The sequence below is a fragment of the Phyllobates terribilis genome, unplaced genomic scaffold (genome assembly GCF_046119375.1).
Source record: "Phyllobates terribilis strain yellow unplaced genomic scaffold, ASM4611937v1 Scaffold_1__5_contigs__length_1240528914, whole genome shotgun sequence".
In the NCBI taxonomy this organism is placed as follows: Eukaryota; Metazoa; Chordata; class Amphibia; order Anura; family Dendrobatidae; genus Phyllobates; species Phyllobates terribilis.
Window position 1 is genome coordinate 1,013,767,252 of NW_027362761.1, and position 18,594 is coordinate 1,013,785,845.

Consider the following 18,594-nt stretch of genomic DNA (forward strand, 5'->3'; position numbering starts at 1 on the left):
CATTATAAAGCATTGTTTTTATTATTTCTAATAGCGGAAATGAAAGAAGTTCTCCCTGTTGGTTTGATACCAATACGATCTAATGTCATTGAAGATTATGCTGGAGATCTAATAAAAGAATTACCAGTATTAAGCAGGTATATATGATTGGAAATAATTGGATTGGTCTTTGCTTTCTTAACAGATGTTAAATACATTTATTTCATTGATTTATTATTTAGGAATGACCCACGTATTCCCTCCTTGATGAACACAGAAACATATGATGAACTTTCTCACTGGCATATAAACCGCCCACTAAGTGATGACTATGACACAACCAAGTATGAAGGTGATTCTAACAAGCATTCTAACAGAAGAAAAATTTATATAATATTAGCATGTGGCACAGTTATTGATCTTAGCAGTGTTACAAGGGTTTTCCACCCCAAGTTTTTTTTAATGATCTGACCCGCTCTGAAAAAGAAAAATACTAATAATTATGGCAGAACATGGTGTGCCTTATAGCTGGTCTACTCTTTAGTCTACTGTCCTACTATGTGTATATTTAAAAAGAACCTGTCACATTGTACATGCAGTCTAATTTGTGAACAGCATGGTATACAGAAAGAGATGCTGATATATACATTGTAAGGTGGCAGCTGGACAGGTCGTGGACAGGAGGTTTGTGTCCCCGAGGTGCCAAGCCTCAGTGATGTAGGACCTGGAGAAGCAGGCTCCAGCACACATAGTGCTGAGAGGTGTTTAACAGACCCATAGGTCTGTGTTTTACGAGCAGCTGAGAATGCTGGTTGGGAACAGCTGCTCACTTACCTCCAGTTCAGGTCTTGGAATATCTGATTTAAAGGGGTTTTCCCACCAACAATAGTTGATTTTTATCAATAGATCTTGGATTAATAATCCTTTCCACAATTTAATGTGTTTAAATAAAATGTTCCTGTGCTGAGATAATCTTATAAATGTGCCCCTGCTGTGTACTGTGTAATGGCTGCGTCTGACCGTACAGGGACATGGTCTGATCATACCATAGCTCCTGGATAGGGGAGGAAACAAAAGGAAGTATACAGATATTACAGCAAGAAATTGAAAATTATTCTTTCTTTGAAGTAAAACATTGTTTAAAACAGTCAGTGATATGTTTTACCTCACATAAAGAATCAGCTGTGATCTCATGCTGTAATGTCTGTATACTTTTTTGCTCCCCCCCTTCCCAGGAGCTGTGATATGATCAGACCATGTTCTGTACATGGTCAGACACGGCCATTACACAGTACACAGCAGGGGCACATTTATAAGATTATCTCATGGTAGCACAAGACTCATTGATTTTCCCAGAAATTCTTGACCAATATAATAAAAACCTGTGACACACTAAATTTGTGGAATAAATAGGCCGTGATGTTTTTATTAAGAGTTACTTTAAATTAATATGAATAGATAAATACCATAAATAGTTTTAATATTATCATCCATAACTTTTAATACTATAAAATTCTCATAAAACCATATAACAACCATAAACAAAGGCCAACTCCACCAAGCAAAAGCTGGGTGATTATCCACCAGCCAGGACTAAAAGATCTACCCCCCCCCCCAGCAAAAATATCACAGCCATTTCTCCATAGCATTTTGCAAACCCAAATTTAAAATATCTAGACCTATGTCTGACAAATGTACTAAATCTCTCCTTAATAAACTTGGCGCGAATCCCTCTAAATCAGAATGCCTGTAAGAAAAACCTCCTAGCAAATTCGTAAATTTTTCCATCAATCTATTCAGGCTTTTCCTCATTTTCTCGAAAAACTTGCTATCTAAATCTGACCAAACTACTGTAATCTTGGGACTATTTCTAAATAAACTAAACAAGCATTGGGAAACCAACATTTAATTAAAGAAACATCTCTATTAGTGTTGAGCGAGCACGAAAATGCTCGGGTGCTCGAAACTCAGGCCGAGCTCACCGTGATACTCGGGTGCTCGACCCGAGCAACAAGCCCAATGTTAGTCTATGTGAGACTCGAGCATTTTTGCGGTGGCACCCCTGGCAGTTTGTAGAAAGCCTAAAAAGTGCCCAAAACGATAGTGACACTGCTCAAAAGACATGAGGACAGCATGGGCATCGCCCCAGGAAGCATTTCAGACCCCCAGGTCACTGCTGTCAACAACGTGGTCAGAGGTATTAAGCCAAATTTATGGGGTCACAAGAAAACGTTCAAAAACGAAACTGAAAGTGCTTTCCTGTGAAATATGTTAAGGAAGTTCCATTCCAGGGTAAAGACTTGTGTATAAAGTAAAATAAATAACTAAAAACAAAAATACTCCTCCACACCTTGGGCTATGTTCACAACTAGCAATTTTTATGCGTTTTTGCACTTCTGTATTGCTTTCAACCGTGACAAATGCATTCACCGGGAAATGTCATTTTAACATTTTACAACTTTATCTGGCCATGTGCTCTGTGACACATGCATACAGGCTGCAATAGCATGCTGCTAGCTTGCTTAGGCATGTGGAGGCAGAATCTGGCCACCACGTCATGGCTTGCCTGGTATCCATACTCAGTCCCCAGCCGCCCGGCGGCCGGGTGTCCACGCTCGGTCCCCAGACGCCAGGGGGTGGCCGTGTGTCCATACTCGGTCCCCAGCCGCCCCCGGCCGGGTGTCCACACACGGTCCCCAGCCGCCCCTATTTCTCTTGTCAACTCCCCCCCCCACGCTTTTCTTAGCCCGGCCTGCTTTAGGGCAGCATTGGACGAGCCCACCAGAGAACCAGACTCCTCCGGTGGGCCCTGGCTTCTCTATCAGGGGAGTTGAGAGTGCCAAGGGGAGGAGCATGATGATGATGATAGAAGTGAGCATCTGCTTTGTTTTCTTGGAATGCAAGCGTAAGTGTGCAGCCTGCAACCCACCCAACCCCAGGCTGCAATACCATAGCTTGCTTGCACTTCAAATTGGGCCTTTTAGGCAAGTGGAGGCGGAATCTGGCCACCACATCATGGCTGCATTGGCGGCCTGGTATCCATACTCAGTCCACAGCCGCCCGGCGGCCGGGTGTTCACGCTCGGTCCCCAGCCGCCAAGGGGCGTCCGGGTGTCCGTACTCAGTCCCCAACCGCCCTGTGGCCGGGTGTCCACACACGGTCCCCAGCCACCTGTGGGCGGCCGGGTGTCCATAAACGGTCCCCAGCCGCCCCCATTTGAAGGACAGCCTAACCACAAACACGTGGACAAGTGAATGTGGCCAGGGATGGTCCATCTCACGCCTTCACACTGGGTTAATATTGTGGAAGCCGGGACACAGTTGGACACGGGAATGCAACACGTCCTCCAGATATAGAGGATTGCGGGTCCTGGGTCAATCAGGCTTCAACACAAAGTTCAAAAGGTAGACAGCAGCAGTGGTCAGCCTACTACACAACGAGTAAATTATTCATGATCATGAGGCCATCCATCTCCTTAGCTTTCTGTTCCTTGGAATGCAAGCGCATGTATGTAGTAGCGGCTAGGCCTGAGGTGGTCAGCGTTTTGGCGCATATCCTACCTCCTCCGAGGATTGCTGGATGTTTTCCTGCTACTATCCCAGTTCTATGACTCCCGTTAAAACAAAGCTTCAGGTGATGAATGATGGATGAGGTGGTGGCAAAGGAGAAAGAGCAGGAGGAACAGGGACCATTCACATCAATATCAGGCCAGTCAACCACACATGTCTTGTAGGATATGTTTCTGTACCAAAAGGAGCGGTTCGGCTACACAGTTATAGGGCATACAGTGAGTGCAATGTCTACCAAAAATTTCGAGGCACTCCAATGCCCCTTGGAAGTGACATGGAGGTCAGAGGGCCTTAAATAAACCGTTTTTTCCATTTATAGCAACTGGGTCTCCTGTGCACTGTTGGCCTAAGCAGTGAATGGAAGGCTTTCCAAAAATTATGAGGAACTGCAATGGCCCTTGAAAAAGACGTGGATTACAGCATGCTAAAAACCTTCTACCCATTATTGGGGAGTGGGTCTCCCTTAGTGTTCGCCTATGCATTGAAAAGCAAAAGCTGACTAAAATTAGGAGGAAATTTAATGCCCGATGGAAGAGTCATGGAAGTTAGAGTTAATTAAAAACAACATTTCAATGCCCCTTGGAAGAGCTGTGGAGTTCAGAAGGGTTTAACAAGATGGTTTTAATGCCCCTTGGAAAAGTGGTGGAGGTCACAGTAGCTTAACAAGACGGTTTTAATGCCCCTTGGAAAAGTGGTGGAGGTCACAGTAGCTTAACAAGACGGTTTTAATGCCCCTTGGAAAAGTGGTGGAGGTCACAGTAGTTTAACAAGACAGTTTTAATGCCCCTCGGAAGAGATGTGGAGGTCACAGTAGCTTAACAAGATGGTTTTAATGCCCCTTGGAGAAGTGGTGGAGGTCACATAGCTTAACAAGACGGTTTTAATGCCCCTCGGAAGAGACATGGAGGTCACAGTAGCTTAACAAGACGGTTTTAATGCCCCTTGGAAAAGTGGTGGAGGTCACAGTAGCTTAACAAGACAGTTTTAATGCCCCTCTGAAGAGACATGGACGTCACAGTAGCTTAACAAGACGGTTTTAATGCCCCTTGGAAAGTGGTGGAGGTCACAGTAGCTTAACAAGACGGTTTTAATGCCCCTTGGAAAAGTGGTGGAGGTCCCAGTAGCTTAACAAAACGGTTTTAATGCCCCTCGGAAGAGACGTGGAGGTCCCAGTAGCTTAACAAGACGGTTTTAAAGCCCCTTGGAAAAGTGGTGGAGGTCACAGAAGCTTAAAAAGACAATTTTAATGCCCCTCAGAAGAGACGTGGAGGTCACAGTAGCTTAACAAGACGGTTTTAATGCCCCATGGAAAAGTGGTGGAGGTCACAGTAGCTTAACAAGATGGTTTTAATGCCCCTCTGAAGAGACGTGGAGGTCCCAGTAGCTTAACAAGATGGTTTTAATGCCCCTTGGAAGAGACTTGGAGTTCCCAGTAGCTTAACAAGACGGTTTTAAAGCACCTTGGAAAGTGGTGGAGGTCACAGTAGCTTAACAAAACGGTTTTAATGCCCCTCGGAAGAGACGTGGAGGTCACAGAAGCTTAGCAAGATGGTTTTAATGCCCATTGGAAAAGTGGTGGAGGTCACAGTAGCTTAACAAGACGGTTTTAATGCCCCTTGGAAGAGACGTGGAGGTCACAGTAGCTTAACAAGACGATTTTAATGCCCCTTGGAAAAGTGGTGGAGGTCACAGTGGCTTAGCAAGACGGTTTTAATGCCCCTTGGAAAAGTGGTGGAGGTCACAGTAGCTTAACAAGACGGTTTTAATGCCCCTCGGAAGGGACATGGAGGTCACAGTAGCTTAACAAGACGGTTTTAATGCCCCTCGGAAGAGACATGGACGTCCCAGTAGCTTAATAAGACGGTTTTAATGCCCCTTGGAAAGTGGTGGAGGTCACACTAGCTTAACAAGACGGTTTTAATGCCCCTCGGAATAGACGTGGAGGTCAAAGTAGCTTAACAAGATGGTTTTAATGCCCCTTGGAAAAGTGGTGGAGGTCACAGTAGCTTAACAAGATGGTTTTAAAGCCCCTTGGAAAAGTGTTGGAGGTCACAGTAGCTGAACAAGACAGTTTTAATGCCCCTCGGAAGAGACGTGGAGGTCACAGTAGCTTAACAACACGGTTTTAATGCCCCATGGAAGAGACGTGGAGGTCACAGTAGCTTAACAAGACGGTTTTAATGACCCTTGGAAAAGTGGTGGAGGTCACAGTAGCTTAACAAGACGGTTTTAATGCCACTCGGAAGAGACGTGGAGGTCACAGTAGCTTAACAAGACGGTTTTAATGCCCCTTGGAAAAGTGGTGGAGGTCACAGTAGCTTAACAAGACAGTTTTAATGCCCCTCTGAAGAGACGTGGAGGTCCCAGTAGCTTAACAAGATGGTTTTAATGCCCCTCGGAAGAGACGTGGACGTCCCAGTAGCTTAACAAGACGGTTTTAATGCCCCTTGGAAAGTGGTGGAGGTCACAGTCACTTAACAAGACGGTTTTAATGCCCCTCGGAAGAGACGTGGAGGTCACAGTAGCTTAACAAGACGATTTTAATGCCCCTTGGAAAAGTGGTGGAGGTCACAGTAGCTGAAGAAGACGGTTTTAATGCCCCTCAGAAGAGACGTGGAGGTCACAGTAGCTTAACAAGATGGTTTTAATGCCCCTTGGAAAAGTGGTGGAGGTCACAGTAGCTGAAGAAGACGGTTTTAATGCCCCTCAGAAGAGACGTGGAGGTCACAGTAGCTTAACAAGATGGTTTTAATGCCCCTTGGAAAAGTGGTGGAGGTCACAGTAGCTTAACAAGACGGTTTTAATGCCCCTCGGAAGAGACGTGGAGGTTACAGTTGCTTAACAAGATGGTTTAAATGCCCCTTGGAAAAGTGATGGAGGTCACAGTAGCTTAACCCTAGAACGGATGACCATAAAAATCTACACTTTCACATACCTGGGGCCTTTTAGGCCCGTGTGCAAATAATAAATAAATGGCCAACTGGAAATGACAAACAACTATATACCTGAGGAATACCTAGAGTTTCAAAATTCTAACTAAAGAAATCTTGCAGAGAATAGAAAACAGTTAATAGGGCGGGCCTGCGATGGCCCAGGTATGCGTTCTAGGGTTAACAAGACGGTTTTAATGCCCCTTGAAAAAGTGGTGGAGGTCACAGTAGCTTAACAATACGGTTTTAATGCCCCTTACAAGAGCCATACAGTACAGCATATTACAAACATTATTCCCATTATTGGGGAGTGGGTCTCCCATAATCTTTGCCTATGCCTGCCAAGCAAAAGCTGCCAAAAATTAGGACGGAGGAACTTGCAATGCCCCTTACAAGAGCCATGCAGTACAGCATATTACAAACATTATTCCCATTATTGGGGAGTGGGTCTTCCATAGTCTTTGCCTATGCCTTCCAAGCAAAAGCTTCCCAAAATTAGGACGGAGAAACTTGCAATGCCCCTTACAAGAGCCATGCAGTACAGCATATTACAAACATTATTCCCATTATTGGGGAGTGGGTCTCCCATAGTCTTTGCCTATGTCTTCCAAGCAAAAGCTGCCAAAAATTAGGATGGAGGAACTTGCAATGCCCCTTACAAGAGCCATACAGTATAGCATATTACAAACATTATTCCCATTTTTGGGGAGTGAGTCTCCCATAGTCTTTGACTATGCCATCCAAGCAAAAGCTGCCAAAAATTAGGACGGAGAAACTTGCAATGCCCCTTACAATAGCCATGCAGTACAGCATATTACAAACATTATTCCCATTATTGGGGAGTGGGTCTCCCATAGTCTTTGCCTATGCCTTCCAAGCAAAAGCTGCCAAAAATTAGGACGGAGGAACTTTCAATAATGGCAACACGGACCACGGTCACCCTGGTGGTATAGTGGTGGTGGAGGCTGAGGATAAGGAGAAGAACATAAAACAGCCGAAATGAGGAAGCGTATACCCATGTGTGGATGTGAAGCGGTGCATGTGAATACACCTCCCGAAATAACACAGTGGATTTGACTTTATGTTACTCTGCTGTCATTTGGTGGTGATGAGAAGTCTGGCCCAATCCAGCCCTTGTTCATTTTGATAAGGGTCAGCTTGTCAGCATTGTCAGTTGACAGGCGAGTGCGCTTATCAGTTATAATTCCCCCAGCGGCATATTTTGACGAGCAGATCTGGCAACTCGGGGTACGATTTAAGAAACCGCTGAACCACGAGGTTAAGGACATGAGCCAGGTATGGTACGTGTGTGATCTCGCCTCGCCTCAAAGCCGCCACCAGGTTACGGCCATTGTCACACACGACCATGCCTGGATGTAGGTTCAGCGGTGTCAGCCACATATCTGCATGCTCTTTCACAGCTGTCCACAACTCACAAGCAGTTTGAGGTTTCTCACCTAAGCTTATGAGTTTCAGCACAGCCTGTTGCCGCTTGGCGGAGGCAGTACTGCAGTGCTTCCAGCTTGTAACTGATGTGGTGATATCTGAGATAAAGGCTGAACATGAGGAGGAGGAGGAGGATGATGCACAGGAGCTGTACACTGTGGGGGAAACTCTGACTGACATAGGGCCCGCAATCCTCGGTGTGGGGAGGATGTGTTCCGTCCCAAGGTCCGACTGGGTCCCGGCTTCCACTATGTTTACCCAGTGTGCCGTCAGGGAGATGTACCGTCCCTGGCCACAAGCACTTGTCCACGTTTCCTTTGTCAGGTGGACTCTCCCAGTAACTGCGTTATTGAGGGCACGGCAGATGCTTTGGGACATGTGCTTGTGTAGTGCGGGGATGGCACACAGGCCAAAATTGTGTCGGCTGGGGACCGAGTACAGAGGGACGGCCACCACCATAAGGTTGCGGAAGGATTCCGTCTCCACCAGCCTAAAAGGTAGCATTTCCAACGCAAGCAGTAATGAAATGTGCGAATTTAGGACTGTGGCCTGTGGGGCGTTAGCTGCCAATTTCCGCTTTCATTCAAAGGTCTGGGATATGGACAATTGAACGCAGCGGTGGGACGTGGATGTTGATGCTGTTTCTTGAGAAACTGCCATAACAAGTGAAGACTGAGAGGAAGGGGCATCTTTGCATGCAGTATGGACAGGGGATTGCCTTGCACACACAACAGGGGGTTCTATTGCACGCACAACAGCGGAAGAAGCAGTGGGGACACCCGCTGACACTGGCCTTGGATCCTGGGGTTCCCCCCACAAAGTCGGGTGCTTTGCTGCCATGTGCCTGATCATGCTGGTGGTGGTCAGGCTGGTAGTTTTGTCACCCCTGCTGATGCTGGCATGACAGGTGGTACAAATGGCCTTTTTGGGGTTATCAGCAGAGTCTTTAAAAAAATTCCAGACTCTGGAAGACCTACAGGTTGAACTGGCAACGTCCCTCATGTTGGTGTTACGGGTAACTGTTGCCTGCCTTCTGTGTGCGGCCACCACACTGCTTCTTCCAGCCTGTTGGGCTTTACCCTGGAAAGGAACTTCCTTAACATATTTCACAGGAAAGCAGTTTCAGTTTCGTTTTGGAACGTTTTATTGTGAGCCCTTTAAAGTGGCTTAATACCTCTGACCACGTTGTTGACAGCAGTGAGCTGGGGGTCAGAAATGCTTCCTGGGGTGATCCCCATGCTGTCCCCATGTCATTTGAGCACTGTCACTATCGTTTTTTGCACTTGTTAGGCTTTTAAAAGACTGCCGGGGGTGCCACCGCAAAAATGCTCGGGTCTCCCATAGACTAACATTGGGCTCGTTGCTCGGGTCGAGCACCCGAGTATCACGGTGAGCTCGGCCCGAGCTTCGAGCATTTTAGTGCTCGCTCAACACTAACTATTACTGTTTTTCTTTACGGCAAAAAATGCCAAAAGCAGGATAATACAGATATTTGACCCGTGGAACTTGAAAACCACAGTTCTATTTCTCGGGCCTACACCAGACTATTTTCAACAGATATATTTGTGTCTGAACAATCATTGAGACACTATTACAGTTTTTTTTTATGGCAAAAAATACCAAAAGCAGGATAATAGAGATTTTTTACTGTGGAACACACAAAACAACAGTTATAATTTACTGGTGTATACCAGACTTTTTAAAATATATATATTTGCGGCTGAACAGTGAGCGACACACTCAAACTGTTTTTTTTTTTAGATACAAATGGCCCAAAAGTGGATAATACAGAGGTTTTAACCGTGGAACTGCAAAACCACACTTCTGTTTCTCTGGCCTACACCAGACTATTTTCAACAGATATATTTGTGTCTGAACTGTCACAGACACACTTTTTTTTGGGGGGCGGGAGGGGGACACCAAAAGGTTACTAAGATGGGTATTTGTACAGTGTGAAGAAGGAAAAAAAAAAGAGGATTTAGATGAAAAAAAAAGGATTTTTCCTGGCCCCCGAGACCTGGAGCTAAGTCCAGCAATTTGAGCAACAGGAGCACACAGGACTGTAATGCAGCGTTTGCTGGTATATCCACTGCGTCTCCTATACAGCCTGCCTGCCTGCCTGATATCTGGGATGGATATTAGTCCTGAGAAGGACTGTTTGTTTGATCTGGTAGCCTTTACAGACCCTACACTAACTATTTTGCAGTATATGACTCACCCCCTGGGCCAGTGCTGTAGTGCGGCGCGCGGGGGATACCCGGAGCCGGATCCGATGGGGGTAGTAGTCTTCGTGTGGCGGTGACCCGGTCCGCGCCCAGGGTGGTCAAACTAAGTGGCAGTTATTGGTATGATGGTATTAGTGTCCGACTACGCCACCCGTTGAATGCGGTTATGAAACCGCCGCTGCAGGGCAGACCGCTGAGGCCGGTGGTATAGGTGTGCAGCAATGTTGACATAACCCCCAACGGGAGAGGTATGGCCTCAGGGCAGCGGATGTGGGTGATGTTGGGAGTGATGGTGTGGATGTCCCAGCACTAACGGTGCGACAAGGAAGCACGGAGACGCGAGGGTACAGTTCAGGGCCTTTACTGATGGTACAAGGCAAATTCCCCCGGGAGTACTGGCTAGTAGTTGGGGCCTGGTTAGTCTGCGAGTAAGCCGGAGTTCCCCTGGCCAGGTGGAGTTGTAGGCCTTGCCGTTAGTCTGTACCCTTCCTGGCTACCCTGCTTTCGGCGGTTACAAGTAGCCCACGTCCCTGGGTATACCGTGTGGTGCTCACCCGTATGGCTGGTGACCTGGGGCCTCCTGTTAGCCTCCGCTCCGGGATGGCGGTGCTGGTCCCTTCGTTGTGACTGAGCCTCCGGGCTTTTATGGCCAGAGGACCTGGAATCCCCTGCCGGATGGATTCTGCTGCTGGGTATATCTTAGTCCCCACAGCCTCGGACTCCTGTGTCCGGTTTTAGTACCTTCTCCCAGGGCGAGCTCTGCACAGCTCCAGCCCCTGGCGCTTCTCCTTGGCTCCTACAGAGCTCCTGATGTCTATCTGTCCCTGTTTCTGCGTGTCCAGACCAGACTCCGTCTCTGTCTGGAACTCCTCTCTCTAACCCTGCCTCAGCCCCAGTTTATGTAGGGGAAGTTCTTCCCCTCCCAGGACTGGGCAGGAGGTGTGGCATGCTTAGGATTCCTGCCCAGGGGACCTCCCACCTGCTCACAGACGTAATACTGCTATTACTGTGGAAACCAGACCCCTGGGGTGCCACATTCCCCCCTAGTGAAATTTAGTACTCCCGGACTAAACATATATTTTTTTTTTTTTTAAAACATAACAGGGTAGAAACAATAACAATTAAATACATGAGATGGTCACGGCGTGTCCGTAACCGGGAAGCAATAAATATGTTTGGAGCCGTAACCAGGTAGGGGTCTGTCCTGCCCCGAGTCTTTAACAGTCTTTAGTCCATTCCTGGGTTACGCTCCAAACATATTTACAACAGAGTTCCGGTTACTCACTGTCCATAACCTGTCAGTCCATATAAAGAAATCTGTAACTGAAAAACATAATTAGCAACGGCTATAACAAAACAGGTAAACATAAAATAGTTAAAGCAACTAGCCAACTTAGATTCTCCAACGTACGGGCATCTGGCCTCTGGTAACCCTAGTGGACCTACGGAGCTCACTAACTGGTCCTGCACTACAGGGTGTAGGAGGTGTTATGGGCAGGCTGGGCAGCTTTCTGCGCACTCTTTGGCTCACTGGGGGCACGGCAGGCTCACTACTAGCAGAGGGTTGATCCTCCTGTACTGCTGGTGTGGACTCTTCTGCCTCTTGGGCCGGCTGCTCTTCCAGCTCTACTGGTTCCTCTGTAGGCACTTGCGGGGCTGGCTGAAGAAAGGTGAGGACGGGTACCACGACAGCACCGTTTACTTGTGTCCAAGACCGGGGGAAGTCTCCGAGTACAGTCCTGATCATTTCTTCCCTTTCCTCTGCGGGTCGAGGGTTTTCTTGATCTTCTTCAGGGTTTTGCAGCTGCTCGGGACACTTCTTCAGGTGGTCTCTGGAGACAACGGCTGTGGTTTCTCCTCCATCCTTACTGATCACGCAAATCTTTGGGTTCTCATGGCTTGATGGCAGTACGGTGTACGGGTCCTTCTCCCACTGGTCGTCCAACTTGTGGAGCCGTCTTTTCCTCTTCAAGACCTGCTCTCCAGGTACCAGGGGAACAGCGGGAGCATACTGATTATAAGCCCTCTCTTGCCTTTCTCTAGCTTGAGACAGACTTCGCTCCACGCTCTCCTGCACTTTTCGATACTGCTGCTGCCGTCCTGTATCCCAGTCTGCCTCTGGCGAGGTGTCCTCGGGCGTCAGGACTCCCATATCCAGGTTGATAGGCAGCTTACCAGGTCTCGCTCTCATTAGGTAAGCCGGGGTACAGTTGGTAGAACCTACAGGGATGTGGTTGTATAGGTCCACCAGATCAGGCAGCTTCTCAGGCCACAGACTGAGTTCTTCCAGGGGCAATGTTTTCAGGAGGTCTATCACCACCTGGTTCATCTTCTCGCAGAGTCCATTAGTTTGTGGGTGATAGGGCGTTGTTCTTATCTTCGTGCAGCCATACAGGTTGCAGAACTCCTGGAAGACTTCCGCTTCGAAGGCTGGCCCTTGGTCTGTCAGCACTTGGTCCGGGTACCCGTGTGGACGGCAGAAGTGCTGCTGGAAGGCTCTAGCTGCTGTTTGAGCCGTTAAGTCCTTGACCGGGACCACCACCAGGAACCGGGAGTAATGATCTACGATTGTGAGGGCGTAGACATACCCAGATCTGCTTGGAGCCAGTTTCACATGGTCCAGGGCTACCAGTTCCAGTGGCTGTCGGGTGATGATGGGCTGCAAGGGAGTCTTCTGGCTGGCACGGTCCTTCCTTCTTAGGTGGCACGGTCCACAGTCTCTGCACCACCTCTCGATGGCTCCTCTCATACCTACCCAGTAGAACCGTTCACGCAATAAGAACTCCAGCTTCTTCCACCCGAAATGTCCTGCTCCGTTGTGGTACGCCTCCAGAATCATAGCCGCGTCTCGTCTGGGGACCACTACCTGCCAGGTCAACTCATGTGTTCGAGAGTTAACCATTCTCCGGCACAACTTCTCCCTGTAGAGGAACAGCCTACTTTTCTCCTTCCACAGTTGCTTAGTCTCCTCTGGGGCGTCTGGGTCCAGACTGGCATTGGCTTGGGTCAGCATTTCCTTCACCAGACGGACTGCAGGATCACTGTCTTGCGTCTCCGCCCAGTTGTAGTGGGGCAAGGGATTGAACGTCGCGGAGCGCCTGTCCTTCACACGGTGGGAATACAGGGTAATCCCATGACGGTGGAACGCAGGGAGCTCAACTTCTTCCAGATCTTCTGGATCTTCCCCTACGTCCGGTAAGTTCGGCATTCTAGACAGGGCATCCACGTTGGCATTTGAGCGTCCTGCCCGGTATTTGATGGTGAATTCAAAGTTGGACAGGCGAGCCATCCATCTCTGTTCCAGAGCACCGAGCCTTGCAGTGTCCAGGTGTGTCAACGGGTTGTTATCCGTGTACACGATGAATTTGGAGGAGGCAAGGTAATGCTTGAAACGTTCGGTCACTGCCCACACTACTGCCAGGAACTCCAGCTTGAATGAGCTATAATTCTCAGGGTTCCTCTCAGTGGGTCGTAGCTTTCGGCTAGCGTAAGCGATTACCCGTTCTTTTCCTTGCTGGATCTGGGACAGCACGGCTCCTAGCCCGATGTTACTTGCGTCCGTGTGGAGGATAAAGGGCTGGCTGTAGTCTGGATATGCCAGGATTTCATCCCCCGTGAGGGCCATCTTCAGCTGGCAAAAGGACTCCTCTTCCAGCTTTTCCCACCTGAAGGGCGGCTTCTGGTTTTTGGCTTTTCGAGATTGACCTATCAGGAGGTCCTGCATAGGGGCTGCCATTTTGGTGAAACCGGGAATGAATCTTCGGTAGTAGCCTACCAACCCGAGGAACTGCCGCACTTCCTTTATGCTGGAGGGTCTTGGCCAGTCCTTAATCACGGTGATCTTATCAGGGTCAGGAGCCACTCCGTCAGCACTCACCACGTGTCCCAGGTATTGCACCTTTGGTTTCAGGAGGTGACACTTGGAGGGTTTCACCTTTAGGCCGTAGTTTGCCAGAGCTTCGAACACTTCTGCCAGGTGTTTCAGGTGGTCCTCGTAGGTCTTGGAATAGACGATGACATCGTCCAGGTATAACAGGACCGTCTCGAAGTTCCGGTGTCCCAGACAGCATTCCATCAACCGTTGGAAGGTTCCTGGTGCGTTGCAGAGCCCGAACGGCATACAGTTAAATTCGCTGAGACCCATCGGGGTGGTGAATGCGGTCTTCTCCCGGTCTGCCTCTGCTACAGGAACCTGCCAGTACCCGCTAGTGAGATCCAAAGTAGAGAAGAAGTTAGCAGATTTTAATGCAGCTAAGGACTCTTCTATCCTTGGTAACGGGTACGCATCTTTGTGTGTGATACGGTTGACCTTCCTGTAGTCTACACACATTCTCATAGTGTTGTCCTTCTTTTTCACTAAGACTAGTGGAGCTGCCCAGGGGTTACAGCTGTCCCTGATTACCCCAGCCTCCTTCATGTCTCTAAGCATCCCCTTGGCGTGTTGGTAGTGTGCAGGGGGTACGGGTCGGTATCTCTCCTTTATGGGAGGATGGTCTTCCGTGGGGATGTGGTGTTCTACCCCCTTTACTCGCCCGAAGTCTAACGAGTGTTTACTAAACACTCTCTCGTACTCTTGAACCACCCGATAGACTCCTTGTTTCTGGTGTGAGGGAGTGGAGTCAGTACCCAGATGTAGTTGCTGACACCAGTCCTCCACTGGTTTCTTAGAGCCGTTACCTTCCTCTGGTTGAGATGGAGGCAAGGGTTCCACGGCCTGTACAGAATTCTGGTTTATGGTGAACAATTTAGCTAGCGTGGCATACCGGGGCAGGTGTACTTCTCTCTCACCGATATTTATGATGCGAACGGGCACCCTCCCATGGCGTACATCGACCACCCCCCGTGCTGTCAAAATGGTGGGCCTACTGTCTGAGTAGACGGGTTCTACCATTGCTTGGTAGTCTCTACCTCTTAGACCAATAGCTGCCCGGCACCAAATCATCATCTCACTTTTTGGGGGCATGGCAATAGGGAACGGGTCACACATTCTCACGCTACCTATCTCACCACCAGATAGTTCCACCTGTTGCCGCTTCATCAGTGCCCGGATCTCTTTTTGGAGCACACGCTGCTGGCCGGAACTGGCGTTCTTGGCAACCTGCTGTAAAATGAGAATCACCTCTGCAAGACAATTTTCAATTACATTGGTTCCCAGGGTGATTCTAGGGTGACTCTCATGACGGTCTATGTCCACTATAATCAGTCCTTGTGCCGCCAGTTCGACTTTACCGATTTTAATGGTCACCTCCTTGAATCCCACCTGCGGCACGGGCTGACCATTGCTGGCGATGATACTCAGGTCGTCGTCTGGGTAGCGGGTTATGTCCGAATCATTCCAGTACTGCTTGAAGAGCACGTACGGGATGGTGGTGACCTGTGACCCAGTGTCTAGTAGGGCACTCATAGGAATGCCATCCAGTACCACAGGCAAGATTGGACGTCCCCCTACGTATTTATCACGCCAGTTTGATGGGCCTGATGGTCTTATGCCTGGGGATTGGCCCTCTACCCCAGGTTGTGCCCGTTTAAATGACAGTACCTTGCCACATATCCGGGTTGATTGCAGCGGCGGCAAATAGGTCGTCCGTCCTCGTTGTATCGATCGCTGGGTCTTCCTCTGGCCGGTGGGGTCCTCCTTGGTCGGCGCCACGGGATGTCCTCCGGTCCGGATGCCAGCTCGATCTTCCCTGCAGTAGAAACCTGTAAAGACTGCACAGTTCGGGTTAGCGCGGCAACGCTTTTAGTTAGCTCTTGGACCTGATGGTGCAGGTCTGTAGCCGGGTCACTGTTTAAAGCCTGCGCATCAGCTCCCACAGGCCCTGCAGACGAGGGCGCCGTCTCCTGGTGATAAGTGATAGCAGGGCGCCTGTGGGTCACAGCCCCACCTGGTGCCGGTTCTCGGAGCACCCGGATGGCTCTGTCCTTGAACTGTGCAAAGTCCAGGTCAGGGTCCTGTAAGGCCATTGCCCGCAACTGGGTTCGGTGGGCATTGCACAGTAGACCCTCAATGAATTGTTCAGTCAACAGCTTATCTTCATTTCCCACGCTGTCAGGGTCTGCCTGCTTAATGGCTCTCAGGGCCTCTTGTAGGTTTAGAGCATAGTCTCTTATACTCTCATGTGCCCGTTGTTTGCACCCATAAAATCTTAGTTTTATTTCGGCTGAGGTGCGGGTGTCAAATGTGTCTTTCAGCCGGGTTAGTATGTCTCTGACAGTCCTCTTCCTCCCAGGTGGCCAGGACTTTACCTCCCTTTGGGCTGCCCCGATTAATTGGGCCACCAGGATGCTCACTTTTTGCGCCTCCGTGAGGGGATACACCTGGAAGAGGCTATCCAGCCTTTCTCTGAAGTCATTTAGGGTATGTGACTCCCCTGAGTACTGGGGTAGCCAGGCTGCCCCCGGGATATAGGGCATGGTGAAAGGCATGACCGCAGCAGCGGTGGCGCTGGCGGCAGCTGTGGCGGTGAAGCTCTCCTCCGTATCCGACATCCTCCTCCCCCCTAGTGGACCGTGGCCTACCTTGCGATGATCCTCTTCCGTAGGCCGCGGCTCCGCAGTGGATCGTCAGGGTTGAGGACCTTCCGTCGCGCTCCTGTGACGTCGGCGTCTGCTGGGCTCCTTCCAGGACCTTACGCAACGTCCGGACGTGAGGCGGGGCTTCAGTTCTCGCGGGCTTTCGGAGTCCACGCCCCTCTTCTTCCCGCGCGGCGCCCTCAGGATGGCGTCCAATGGCGGGAAAACTCCACGGATGGCGGGAAGAAGGCAGAAGATGGCGTCGGATGGCGGGAATCGGCTCCAGATGGCGGGAAACGACTCCGGACGGCGGAAAACTTCACCACAGGTAAGTATAAAAGTCTCTTTTTTCAGGCACGCAGTACCCGGTGGTTGCGGGCACGTAATCCTGCCGACTACGCCAAAATTGACTCTCCCCCTGGGCCAGTGCTGTAGTGCGGCGCGCGTGCGCGCGGGGGATACCCGGAGCCGGATCCGATGGGGGTAGTAGTCTTCGTGTGGCGGTGACCCGGTCCGCGCCCAGGGTGGTCAAACTAAGTGGCAGTTATTGGTATGATGGTATTAGTGTCCGACTACGCCACCCGTTGAATGCGGTTATGAAACCGCCGCTGCAGGGCAGACCGCTGAGGCCGGTGGTATAGGTGTGCAGCAATGTTGACATAACCCCCAACGGGAGAGGTATGGCCTCAGGGCAGCGGATGTGGGTGATGTTGGGAGTGATGGTGTGGATGTCCCAGCACTAACGGTACGACAAGGAAGCACGGAGACGCGAGGGTACAGTTCAGGGCCTTTACTGATGGTACAAGGCAAATTCCCCCGGGAGTACTGGCTAGTAGTTGGGGCCTGGTTAGTCTGCGAGTAAGCCGGAGTTCCCCTGGCCAGGTGGAGTTGTAGGCCTTCCCGTTAGTCTGTACCCTTCCTGGCTACCCTGCTTTCGGCGGTTACAAGTAGCCCACGTCCCTGGGTATACCGTGTGGTGCTCACCCGTATGGCTGGTGACCTGGGGCCTCCTGTTAGCCTCCGCTCCGGGATGGCGGTGCTGGTCCCTTCGTTGTGACTGAGCCTCCGGGCTTTTATGGCCAGAGGACCTGGAATCCCCTGCCGGATGGATTCTGCTGCTGGGTATATCTTAGTCCCCACAGCCTCGGACTCCTGTGTCCGGTTTTAGTACCTTCTCCCAGGGCGAGCTCTGCACAGCTCCAGCCCCTGGCGCTTCTCCTTGGCTCCTACAGAGCTCCTGATGTCTATCTGTCCCTGTTTCTGCGTGTCCAGACCAGACTCCGTCTCTGTCTGGAACTCCTCTCTCTAACCCTGCCTCAGCCCCAGTTTATGTAGGGGAAGTTCTTCCCCTCCCAGGACTGGGCAGGAGGTGTGGCATGCTTAGGATTCCTGCCCAGGGGACCTCCCACCTGCTCACAGACGTAATACTGCTATTACTGTGGAAACCAGACCCCTGGGGTGCCACATATATATCTCTCCCTAAATCAGCAGCGCTGTCCCTACACTGTCTGATCCCAGCCGTCTGTGTCCAAGATGGTGGCGCCCGGTTTTAAATACTCGAGGTGACGCTGTGCGGCCAGCCAATCACTGTAATGCCCACAAACAACATAGCTGCGGCATTACAGTGACTGGCTGGCAATCCCTGCATGTTCATTGACTCTGTAAAGAGCGCCAAACATGCAGGGCGGAGACCCGAGCTCCCGCCCGAGTAACCCGGAAATGCTCGGTGCTCGCCGAACATCCCGAGTAGCGTGATGCTCGGGCGTACCGAGCAGTGTCGAGCATGTTCGCTCAACACTAATCTCTATGCATTAACCAAAGAAGGGGCAAAGTTTTTAGCTTACCTGTGTCATTTCCACCTGCATGAATTATAATTAAATGTGGATTCGGCCATAAAAAAGATACTTTTTTAATTTCATTAGGAACATTTTC

At 49.8% G+C, this 18,594-nt stretch overlaps 1 protein-coding gene across 4 annotated transcripts in view; it reads left to right on the forward strand.

Moving 5' to 3' along the window:
* The window catches only part of LOC141157210 (probable ATP-dependent RNA helicase DDX60), a 1,123,923-nt gene that overhangs the window by 557,461 nt on the left and 547,868 nt on the right, over nucleotides 1-18,594 (forward strand). For 3 of the 4 annotated variants that reach the window (XM_073644203.1, XM_073644220.1, XM_073644212.1), the window contains 2 exons: nucleotides 35-137; nucleotides 222-331. The exons of the other annotated variant lie outside the window; for it this stretch is intronic. In XM_073644203.1, coding sequence (XP_073500304.1) covers nucleotides 35-137; nucleotides 222-331 — 213 coding nt within the window. The remainder of the gene's footprint in view (nucleotides 1-34; nucleotides 138-221; nucleotides 332-18,594) is intronic. 4 annotated transcript variants of the gene reach the window in all.